Source organism: Ranitomeya variabilis, chromosome 6 (genome assembly GCF_051348905.1).
Source record: "Ranitomeya variabilis isolate aRanVar5 chromosome 6, aRanVar5.hap1, whole genome shotgun sequence".
Classification (NCBI taxonomy): domain Eukaryota; kingdom Metazoa; phylum Chordata; class Amphibia; order Anura; family Dendrobatidae; genus Ranitomeya; species Ranitomeya variabilis.
The window spans coordinates 219,417,612-219,429,962 of record NC_135237.1 but is presented as its reverse complement, the minus strand read 5'-3'; the positions used below and the strand labels follow the sequence as shown (position 1 = coordinate 219,429,962).

The 12,351-nt window shown below is 42.6% G+C and overlaps 1 protein-coding gene across 5 annotated transcripts; it reads right to left on the bottom strand.

Annotated features, from left to right (window-relative positions):
• Positions 1-205: 205 nt before the first annotated feature.
• On the bottom strand, positions 206-5,354 carry LOC143782231 (uncharacterized). 5 transcript variants are annotated; one of them, XM_077269454.1, is made up of 4 exons: positions 4,965-5,328; positions 4,468-4,650; positions 2,626-2,760; positions 206-1,876 (listed from the first exon to the last, which is right to left on the bottom strand). In XM_077269454.1, the coding sequence occupies exons 1-4, from the start codon at positions 4,980-4,982 to the stop codon at positions 1,859-1,861; spliced, it is 354 nt and encodes a 117-aa protein (XP_077125569.1). In that variant the 5' UTR covers positions 4,983-5,328; the 3' UTR covers positions 206-1,858. The 5 variants fall into 5 exon arrangements, with proteins under 5 accessions (XP_077125569.1, XP_077125565.1, XP_077125568.1 ...); XM_077269450.1 differs by having other exon boundaries at positions 206-2,760; positions 4,468-5,117; positions 5,218-5,354; XM_077269453.1 differs by having other exon boundaries at positions 4,468-5,328.
• Positions 5,355-12,351: the final 6,997 nt, after the last annotated feature.

Sequence of the window (12,351 nt, the reverse complement as noted above, 5' to 3'; positions counted from 1 at the left end):
AAGATATGCCTACATCCAACCTAATTCTTTTTCCTTTTTTTTAGTCTGCTGCACATGAAGTTCCTCCCAGCTGCTCCCAGAGTCGGCATCGTAATCACCGCAAGGGTCAGCCTTTTTCAGTCTTTTTTTCTCTTGGTACTTTTGTGTTTCAGTGTACTATTTATTTTTTTTGCTCTTTTCACAGTCTTCACAGCATGCTCCCGACTCAGATGAGGAGGGAGGACTAGATGTGGACCGCCTCATCGAGGAGGTCCGTGAGCGGGAGCCGCTGTGGAATATGGCTGACCGCAGGCATGCAGATCAGTTAGTCACACGTCGGCTCTGGGAGGAAGTATGTAACAACATTGTAGGCAACTGGGCGGACCTTGATCCAAGGCAAATATCCAAAAAATAGAACAAAAGCGGAAGCTTTATGCCAATTAAAAAGAAGAATTTTATTGATAACTCATTAAAAATTCTAGTAAAGTCCAAATGACATACAGTGGAGAAACATAAGACAGAAAATATACTGTCTGCTGTAGGAATACATATATAAATACACCTATTCAACATAAAGTGTTCCCTAATAGATAAAGCCCAATAAAGACAAACAATGTCTATAGATAGTTCAAGCAAATAATAGCCAATGCACAATAAATAAAATGCACAATATTCCATAATATGGGCTAAATGGAAATGCACGGGTCAGTGCTGCATGTCATGTATACACTGGGGCTACCGAATGCACTTATACATAAATTAATATATTGGCCACATAGTAGTGCTCAAATATAGGGCATAGTATAGGATATAAAGGTTAGTGCCACTATGTATATCAGTATGCTGACCACATGCTAGATGATATACAGACATAAAACATAAGGGGAGGTGCAGATATGTTTACCTGTAACAGCAGAGCAGTAAATGGACCCCGACGCGCGTTTCGCGTTTAAGCTTCGTCCAGGGGAGTAGTCTTAGCTATAGTGGCCATACAGGGGTTTATATAGCAGCTATAAGGCAGTGGTGGCAGCGGTTGGTAATGGCGCTTGCATCAACAAAGCCGGTTCGGACGTCACTTCCGCTCAGCGTCATAGGCGGATCGTTCACTCCCACACCCGACGCGTCAGAGCGGGGGAGCGAAAACGAGCCACACAGGAGAGACGCGTCGCTATAGCGACCCGATACCAGAAGTCTCAGCATGCGCACACCGCATAGGTAAACAGGGCATTGGCTAACAAAAGTGCACAATAAGTAAAAGTGACTTGTGCATAAAGTGACCGTAGTGCCTCCAAAGAGGAGAAGCAACCAAAGTGAAGCAAAAGACTGAAAGCCATAATGTTATATGTAGTGAGTGAAAGTGACTAGTGCATAACAGTGCAAAATAAATTGCCACTAGGACATCAATCACAGAGGTAACATAAGTGGTATTTGTTGTGGAAGTGCTATCAATAATGTGAAAGGAAATATTATATATGTGTATACACTATTTAATCATAAATCCATATATGAGGCATAAAAAATTAATTAGTAATATAGTGAAAGTGCTAAAAATGAATAAAAACACTCAAGTTGAATATACATCATAAACATATAAATGCATAAAAAGCAATATTGAAGGATCATATAGAACTACAGGACATAAAATTATTACATAAATAAACAAATTAGTGCAAATATATAAATATAGTATAAATACATATATATCTTACATATTAGACCAAATATGATAGAAACACCGATAAATACAAACATATATTATAAATACACATATAATATGAACTGTGGTATATTTTGATAGACGTAATATCCCAGCTTCACATGAATACCGAACTGCATTATATAGCCAGACACTGCAGGTCATCACATCATTTACACAGGACTAATCAGGAGCTAAAAACTAAAAAAGAAATAATTAAAATCATACATATATACAAATAAAAGCCGCTAAACAAACTATACATTAAAGAAAGGGGGCATAGCTAAGCACCTCATTAAGACCATGCGGTTGCATTGAGTTTACTCTAGAGATCCAGCGGGTTTCCAACTGTGCAAGATTCTTCCTCTAATTGCCTCCTCTTTGATCCACACATACACCTTATCTATTCCTATGACTTTCAGGAGCCTCGCATTGGAATTATGGTGAGTTTTGAAATGCCTTGCTAATGATTTTAATGCAATGGTATCCTCAACCTCCTTTGCTTTGATGATGTCATTATGATGTTCTCTTACCCTTATTTTTAATGCTCTAGATGTCAAACCCACATATACTTTAGGGCAAGGACATTGTGCATAATATATAACTCCAGTTGTATTGCAGGTGATATGTTGGGTTATTGTGAAAGTTTTTTTACCATCGCTGGAGGTGAATGTTGATGCATGATCAATGTTGGGGCATGCAATGCAATTTTTGCAAGGGAAACAACCCCATTTTTGTCCTCTGGATCCAAATGCCTTCTCTATTTTGGGGCCAGCATAGTAGCTATGTACAAGCTGGTCTTTTAAATTACTAGATCTCCGATATGTGATGGAGGGGTGGTTTGGCAGATATCTCTTTAAGTCCTTGTCAGTTTGTAAGAGTGGCCAAAATTTTTTCAAAGCATTTCTCATCTCACTCCACTGTTCGGTGTAGGTGGATATGAACCTCACCTTTTGCTCTGTAGGTGGTTTCATCTTTGGGTTCATTAGAGTTGAACGCGTCATTCTTGTTGCTTTATGTAGTCCTCTCTTGATACTTCGCCTCGAGTAGCCTCTATCATGGAATCTCATAGATAGACTTTCCGCCTGTTCAGAAAAGAACTGTTCGTTAGAGCAAATCCTTTTAATTCTAATGAATTGTCCCGTTGGTATGCCTTCAATCAGGGCTTTGGGGTGGGATGAGGATGCGTGCAGTAAAGAGTTAACTGCCGTCTCCTTTCTAAATACATTGGTTTCCAAGAAACCATTTGCCCCCTTACTGATCTGGATATCCAAGAAATCCAATGATACCTGACTGTACTTGCATGTCAGTTTGATGTTGACATCGTTATCATTGAGGATGTCCCGAAAAGACAGAAGGTCATGTTCTGAGCCCTGCCAAATCATGAGAATATCATCAATGAAGCGAACCCAGAACAGGACCTTCTCAATGTATGCAATAGGATTGACAAAGAATATCTGCCTCTCCCAGTTACCCATAAACAAATTAGCATATGAGGGGGCAAAAGCCGCCCCCATAGCCGTTCCTCTTTGCTGTACATACCGTATTTTCCGGCGTATAAGACGACTGGGCGTATAAGACGACCCCCCAACTTTACCAGTTAAAATATAAAATCTTCTTAAAAGTCGGGGGTCTTCTTATACACCCTATGTCGTCTTATAGGGCCGGTGAATATGTGCCTTTTGGGGGGGGGGGGGAGTGATCCTGATGACGAGGGGGCGTCTCACAGGAAAGTGAGTATCCCCCATTACCTTATCGTAGCGGTGCAGCGTGGGGGTCTCAGTGCTGGGAGTGGCGGCGGCGGCTGCTGTGCTCTGGTGCGGCGGCTGCTGTGCTCTGGTGCGGCGGCTCCTCTTCTGTGTGGGGCCTCTGTGCTGTGGGGTGGCGGTGGCGGCGGCATATCTTTATCCAGTTGGGGCTCCTCCGGCATCTCCTTAGCCCTGGAGGCCCCGCCGCAACTCCATCGGTGCAATGCAGCGGCCATTTTCCCGGAGGCAGCTCAATAGGTGCGATGCGGTGGCCTCCGGGAAAATGGCCGCTGCTCAGATTCAGATCTCGTCCCGAAATCTCGGGACACGAGATCTGAATCTGAGCAGCGGCCATTTTCCCGGAGGCCACCACATTGCACCGATGGAGTTGCGGCGGGGCCTCCAGGGCTAAGGAGATGCCGGAGGAGCCCCAACTGGATAAAGATACGCCGCTGCCGCCGCCACCCCACAGCACAGAGGCCCCACACAGAAGAGGAGCCGCCGCACCAGAACACAGCAGCTGCCGCCGCTCCCAGCACTGACACCCCCACGCTGCACCGCTAGGATAAGGTAATGGGGATTACTCACTTTCCTGTGAGACGCCCCCTCGTCATCAGGATCACTCCCCCTCCCCACCCACCATATACACCGGCGTACAAGTCGATTCCCGGCGTATAAGACGACCCCCGACTTTTAAGAAGATTTTCGGGGGTTAAAAAGTCGTCTTATACGCCGGAAAATACGGTATATTGTTTCTTTAAACATAAAATAATTATGCTCCAAGACAAATTTTAGTAACTCAAGAAGGAAATCGCTCAATCTTCTGTCTATATCTGAGGCATGGAGAAATGATTCAACAGCTAGAATGCCATGTTGGTGTTGTATGGCAGTGTATAAAGACTCCACGTCGAATGACACCAACCACATGTCATCTTCCATAGGTATCCCAGCAATTTTATTAAGGACATCACCAGTGTCTTTAACGTATGAAGGTAAATTGCAAACAAGTGGTTTCAAATAAAAGTCAAGATATTTCCCGATTACCTCACACAAGCTGCCATTTCCCGACACTATCGGGCGTCCTGGGGGTGCAGTCATACTTTTATGAATCTTTGGCGTGAAGTAAATGCATGCCGTCTTTGGATAGACAGGAATTAAATGTGTCCTGAGCTCCTTGGTGATCACTCCTTCTAAGAAAGCTCTCTCCAGAATTTCTTCTAATTCACTCTGAAAGGAAAGAGTCGGGTTATACGTAAGTCTTTTATAGCAGCTGGTGTCCCTCAGCTGTCTAAATGCCTCTTTTTCATACATTCTGGTTGATTGAATGATGATGTTCCCCCCTTTGTCCGCAGGTTTAATTACTATATCCCTCATGCTTTTCAATTCTTTAAGTGCCCTTCTCTGTTCAACAGATAAATTGTCTTTTATAATTCTGTTAGGGATTTCTCCAAATTCTTTGGACACTAACTTGACAAAGAGGTCTATATTTGGGTATAAGTTCATGGAGGGGAATTTTTTAGGTTTAGGTGGTATGAACTTACCTTTATCTGTTGTTTCATCCCGTTCCCCACTGAGTTCTTCTAGTGTGGCAATAGTTTCCAATTCCTGTTCCGTCCATTCCATGCCTCTATCCGATCTACTGTGTAATTTTTTTAAAACCAATTTTCGAGCAAAGAGGTTGAGGTCTTTTACCGCTAAGAAGGAGTCAAAGGAAGAAGATGGTGAAAAAGTTAATCCCAGACTCAAAACTTCCACTTGTGGCTCAGTCAATTGTATATCCGACAGATTGATTACCTGTAATCTTGCTTTACCAGGATTGTCAGCCCACTTGTCTCTTCTCTTGTAGTTGTCATTCCTTCTTTTATTAATATTTTTCCTCAGATTATATATGCGATTTGTGGACACATTATCATTTTCTCTTGATGATATCGAGGATAAAGAGGATGCCCTAGATATACTGCCTTCCCCATTTAATTTGTTACTTTGCCATCTGTATACGGTGCCACTTTTGAAATCTTCAAGATCTCACTGAAATTTTTTTGTCTTAGTTTCTTTTACTTCCTTCTCCCAGACAGGGAATTGGGCCTCTATATCTTTATTCAATGCTTCCATCTCCATTGCAGTCAGATTATCAGTTAGTTTTTTCCGTGTATCCTCAATATCACGATCAAGTTTATCCAGTCCATTTTTGTTGTTACCAATCAACAAGTCCATAAGAGATCTAGAGCACAAATTGCATGTCTCCTCCCATCTAGTGCGAAAGTTGTCATCATCTATGGGAAAAGACGGCATGATCCTTACCCTTAATCCTCTGGGTATTAAACCCTTGGTCAAGTACTTCTCAAGTGATGCTTTGTTCCACCAGGTGCATGTGCGTTTTTTTAAAAGAGATTTAATAGAATTTTTTAAATCCATTTTATGCCCACTTTCAATTGTACTATTCTGTCCCGTATCTCCACTGAAAACTGTGTCCATACATGAAAGCCAGGCCTGATCCCTGGCTCTAGTATCCATAATGGCCAAGCGCTGTAACCAAAATACAGCAGTCAATATATATCCCAAACAATAGCCTATATCACAGGCACTTCCAAAGCAAAGCAAATATCCAAAAAATAGAACAAAAGCGGAAGCTTTATGCCAATTAAAAAGAAGAATTTTATTGATAACTCATTAAAAATTCTAGTAAAGTCCAAATGACATACAGTGGAGAAACATAAGACAGAAAATATACTGTCTGCTGTAGGAATACATATATAAATACACCTATTCAACATAAAGTGTTCCCTAATAGATAAAGCCCAATAAAGACAAACAATGTCTATAGATAGTTCAAGCAAATAATAGCCAATGCTAAAATGCACAATATTCCATAATATGGGCTAAATGGAAATGCACGGGTCAGTGCTGCATGTCATGTATACACTGGGGCTACCGAATGCACTTATACATAAATTAATATATTGGCCACATAGTAGTGCTCAAATATAGGGCATAGTATAGGATATAAAGGTTAGTGCCACTATGTATATCAGTATGCTGACCACATGCTAGATGATATACAGACATAAAACATAAGGGGAGGTGCAGATATGTTTACCTGTAACAGCAGAGCAGTAAATGGACCCCGACGCGCGTTTCGCGTTTAAGCTTCGTCCAGGGGAGTAGTCTTAGCTATAGTGGCCATACAGGGGTTTATATAGCAGCTATAAGGCAGTGGTGGCAGCGGTTGGTAATGGCGCTTGCATCAACAAAGCCGGTTCGGACGTCACTTCCGCTCAGCGTCATAGGCGGATCGTTCACTCCCACACCCGACGCGTCAGAGCGGGGGAGCGAAAACGAGCCACACAGGAGAGACGCGTCGCTATAGCGACCCGATACCAGAAGTCTCAGCATGCGCACACCGCATAGGTAAACAGGGCATTGGCTAACAAAAGTGCACAATAAGTAAAAGTGACTTGTGCATAAAGTGACCGTAGTGCCTCCAAAGAGGAGAAGCAACCAAAGTGAAGCAAAAGACTGAAAGCCATAATGTTATATGTAGTGAGTGAAAGTGACTAGTGCATAACAGTGCAAAATAAATTGCCACTAGGACATCAATCACAGAGGTAACATAAGTGGTATTTGTTGTGGAAGTGCTATCAATAATGTGAAAGGAAATATTATATATGTGTATACACTATTTAATCATAAATCCATATATGAGGCATAAAAAATTAATTAGTAATATAGTGAAAGTGCTAAAAATGAATAAAAACACTCAAGTTGAATATACATCATAAACATATAAATGCATAAAAAGCAATATTGAAGGATCATATAGAACTACAGGACATAAAATTATTACATAAATAAACAAATTAGTGCAAATATATAAATATAGTATAAATACATATATATCTTACATATTAGACCAAATATGATAGAAACACCGATAAATACAAACATATATTATAAATACACATATAATATGAACTGTGGTATATTTTGATAGACGTAATATCCCAGCTTCACATGAATACCGAACTGCATTATATAGCCAGACACTGCAGGTCATCACATCATTTACACAGGACTAATCAGGAGCTAAAAACTAAAAAAGAAATAATTAAAATCATACATATATACAAATAAAAGCCGCTAAACAAACTATACATTAAAGAAAGGGGGCATAGCTAAGCACCTCATTAAGACCATGCGGTTGCATTGAGTTTACTCTAGAGATCCAGCGGGTTTCCAACTGTGCAAGATTCTTCCTCTAATTGCCTCCTCTTTGATCCACACATACACCTTATCTATTCCTATGACTTTCAGGAGCCTCGCATTGGAATTATGGTGAGTTTTGAAATGCCTTGCTAATGATTTTAATGCAATGGTATCCTCAACCTCCTTTGCTTTGATGATGTCATTATGATGTTCTCTTACCCTTATTTTTAATGCTCTAGATGTCAAACCCACATATACTTTAGGGCAAGGACATTGTGCATAATATATAACTCCAGTTGTATTGCAGGTGATATGTTGGGTTATTGTGAAAGTTTTTTTACCATCGCTGGAGGTGAATGTTGATGCATGATCAATGTTGGGGCATGCAATGCAATTTTTGCAAGGGAAACAACCCCATTTTTGTCCTCTGGATCCAAATGCCTTCTCTATTTTGGGGCCAGCATAGTAGCTATGTACAAGCTGGTCTTTTAAATTACTAGATCTCCGATATGTGATGGAGGGGTGGTTTGGCAGATATCTCTTTAAGTCCTTGTCAGTTTGTAAGAGTGGCCAAAATTTTTTCAAAGCATTTCTCATCTCACTCCACTGTTCGGTGTAGGTGGATATGAACCTCACCTTTTGCTCTGTAGGTGGTTTCATCTTTGGGTTCATTAGAGTTGAACGCGTCATTCTTGTTGCTTTATGTAGTCCTCTCTTGATACTTCGCCTCGAGTAGCCTCTATCATGGAATCTCATAGATAGACTTTCCGCCTGTTCAGAAAAGAACTGTTCGTTAGAGCAAATCCTTTTAATTCTAATGAATTGTCCCGTTGGTATGCCTTCAATCAGGGCTTTGGGGTGGGATGAGGATGCGTGCAGTAAAGAGTTAACTGCCGTCTCCTTTCTAAATACATTGGTTTCCAAGAAACCATTTGCCCCCTTACTGATCTGGATATCCAAGAAATCCAATGATACCTGACTGTACTTGCATGTCAGTTTGATGTTGACATCGTTATCATTGAGGATGTCCCGAAAAGACAGAAGGTCCTGTTCTGAGCCCTGCCAAATCATGAGAATATCATCAATGAAGCGAACCCAGAACAGGACCTTCTCAATGTATGCAATAGGATTGACAAAGAATATCTGCCTCTCCCAGTTACCCATAAACAAATTAGCATATGAGGGGGCAAAAGCCGCCCCCATAGCCGTTCCTCTTTGCTGTACATATATTGTTTCTTTAAACATAAAATAATTATGCTCCAAGACAAATTTTAGTAACTCAAGAAGGAAATCGCTCAATCTTCTGTCTATATCTGAGGCATGGAGAAATGATTCAACAGCTAGAATGCCATGTTGGTGTTGTATGGCAGTGTATAAAGACTCCACGTCGAATGACACCAACCACATTGTGCATAATATATAACTCCAGTTGTATCCTTGATCCAAGGCAGCAGACTCGAGAAAGTACGTAGTCAAATTTCAGTAATTTCTAGAGCAGGTCGGAATGTGTTGTACTTAACCCATTTTTTTTAATTCTTCACTTTACAGGTGAAAGGGTTATGAAGCGGTGGCGGTCACTCAGGGATTGCTTCAAGAGGGAGTTTAACCAGGAGATGCTGGCCCCGAGTGGCTCAGGAGGACGAAGAAGACCGCATTACAAATACAGCTGTGCCCTGTCCTTCCTCTGGGAAACGATGATGAGAAGAAGGTAAATATTCAACAGCCCTTTGAATAATTCACCATGTTTACCTGTGTAACATTTTTTGTTTCAGGCAGGGCTTTTTCCTATCAATATATTAATTTTTTTTTCTATTTCACAGCACCTTCTGTAGCACTCAGGAGCCTACTTTTACCTTGGACCCCTCTAGAGCGATCTCTCAGGAGTCCGCCACCATGGGCCACGTCGTTAGACCCCACCCCTCTGACCCCTCATCTGCCCCTTCCAGTACCTCTGCCCCATCCACTTCAACCGCCGCCAGCGCATCATCGCAGCCTTTGTTACTTGAAGCTGCTGGTGACGAGTTAGCGTTCCCTTTACCCCACCCTCTGATCCTGCCACCTCTACACCACCATTAGGTTCGGGGCGGCAGCGACATAGGGGTCAGGAAAGGAGTTATGCTCCTGAGTTCCTGCATCTGAATGCATCCTTCCAGAGCTCTTTCAAACTTTTGGGAGAGAAAGTGGCTGCTGGGTTCAACATGGTGCAAACATGCATCAGTCAACACAGCAGTCGCTTGGATAGGATGCATTCAGATACAAGGGAATCTCCAAACAACCTTTTTTTCAAATCAATGCTCAGGAGCATGGAAAAGCTAACTCTTGACCAGCAGATGCAGGTAATGCAAGGCTGCCATGCTGGTCTATTGCAGGTCATCACCCAAGCCCCTCCAACTCCCACACCTCCCCACACAGCCACTGTCTGTCCTAACAACCCTTTCCAAACCACTTGTCGTTTCCCAACCCAGGCCCAATTCCCAACCCAGGCCCAATACCCAACCCGGGCCCAAATCCCAAGTCCTCCCCACTGTTTCCTTCCTTGTCAAACTTTCCTTCCCCGTTTAGTATTCCACCTACCCCAACACCACCCCCTGTCCAACCTGACCTCCCTGCTCAGCCTCCTGTTTTTTCACACCCTTCCACTACACCCCAACCCAGTAGGCTTTCCCCCACTATCGACGTGGTCCAACCTTCCAGCCCCTCCGTTAGTATCTCCACCCCACACTTTACAGATTTATAACTATTATTGTTTAAAAAAAATGTCGAAAAATAAACATGTTGAGCCTTTAAAAAAAAAAAAAAGTTTTATAAAAGTGTTTACCACAAAATTACAAAAACAATAAAATTATTGATATGCTGCAGAAAATGCAGCGCAGTATTTCAGCGCAGTATTTTCTGCAGCATGTTCACTGCTGATGTGGTTTTCCATAGGTTAAAACATGTTTACATGGCCTTAAATATGAACAATGGTAAAAAAAATTAAGTAACAAGTACTGCTTACCGCAGTGTCACCATCAGCCGCTCCGCCGGTGAGATGGAAAACATCATCTGTGTGTCCTGCCTTTGGATGACATCCCCAACAAGTTCCAACAAAACATCAAAGTGTTCCTGCCTCATCCGAACATAATTAAAAATTTTATCCGGGTTCTGCCGCAACTCCATGTAGAGAGTTGAATACATGCCCCGGGTCATCCGCTGTGCGTTTATGGAATGTATCCATAGGCGTCGCCGGCGACATCGCTGTTGAAGAATCCTCCGTCTTGCTGCTGCCTCCTTCTCCCGAACTATTATTTCCAGCCGATTGGTCTCAAAAATAACATCAGTAACTATGGTCGCAATGTTCACAAGTACTCCTTCCATCTCTGCCACTTTCTCTAAACCCTGTCAAAGATGGGGTGTAAAAACAGTCAATATATAGGTTTCCCTATTTTCCAGTAGCCAATCACATTTGGGAGACTCCCATTTTTTAGGCATGGAAAACAGATCCGTCAAAAAAACGGATGAAACGGATGGTAAAAACGGACAAAACGGATGCAACAGATCCAGTTTTTCTATGGAACCGTCTAGCGGATCCGTCAAAATACTGAATGCGTTGCATCCGTGTTTCACTATTTTTGACACATCCATCGATACGTCGCGCCGACGCATTGTGACGGCCGCCAGACGACGAAAGTGTGAAAGAAGCCTTACTCGGACGCGTCTGCTCTTCACCACGCGTTACACTGGCTGCCCATTCATTATAGGATCCAATTCAAAGTACTTGTTCTCACCCACAAAGCTCTCCACAGTGCGGCACCCCCTTACATCTCGTCCCTCATTTCTGTCTATCAGCCTAGCCGACCGCTGCACTCTGCAAAAGACTTTCGACTATCCTCTGCACTAATCCGTACCTCCCACTCCCAACTCCAAGACTTCTCCAGTGTTGCGCCAATCCTCTGGAATGCTCTACCCTAAGAAATTAGGACCAGCCACAACTTGCACAGTTTTAGGCGCTCCCTCAAAACACATTTGTTCAGAGCGGCCAATCACGCTCCCTAATCAAAGTCATTTTATGTGTAAGTGTGCATGTGTAGCCCATTCACTATTTCCACTTATCTTCTCACTCCCACCCATCATCTGTTAACGGAAAAATAGGGAGTTTTCACATTGCAGGTAGCACAAAGGCTCTGAAAAAGCTAAATGGCCCTTGCTTCTCAAAAGAAAAATAGCAAATTCTGTGCTCCCAAATCCAAGCCCACCTAATTTACAGGTGCATAAGCTGGGCACAATGTACGGCACTACAACATACTGATCACTACAACGGCAGTTTGCAATTTTCACTCAGCAACATCCACTGCGGCTTGTTTCTGGAAAACTCCCGTGGAGTCAAAATAATAACAGCACCTGTAGATAAATTCCCAAAGGGGTATAATTTCCAAAATGTGGTCAAGTGAGGGGAATTCTGCTCTTCTAGCACTTAGGGGGTCTGTATATGGCCGGGATCACACATACACGAGATACAGGCGAGTCTCGCAGGTGAAAACCCAGCTCTGGCGCCGGCGCTCCGGAGCAAAGCGTGCAGCCGCACAGCAATACATGTAGCTGCACGCTCCGCTCCGGAGTGCCGGCGCCAGAGCTGGGTTTTCACCTGCGAGACTCGGCCGTATCTCGCGTATGTGTGATCCCGGCCTATGTGTTTTGTAATGGATTCAAGAAATTGTAATGAATAATAAATGTTCACACGAGAAC

What these genes read in the sequence shown, in the direction of transcription:
- LOC143782231 (XM_077269450.1), bottom strand. Translation starts at nt 5,046, where the DNA reads ATGGAATGGACGGAACAGGAATTGGAAACTATTGCCACACTAGAAGAA. An exon ending in GAAATGGCAGCTTGTGTGAG is followed by an intron (nt 2,761 to 4,467) that starts GTAATCGGGAAA and finishes TTTTCTGAACAG; the next exon opens with GCGGAAAGTCTATCTATGAG.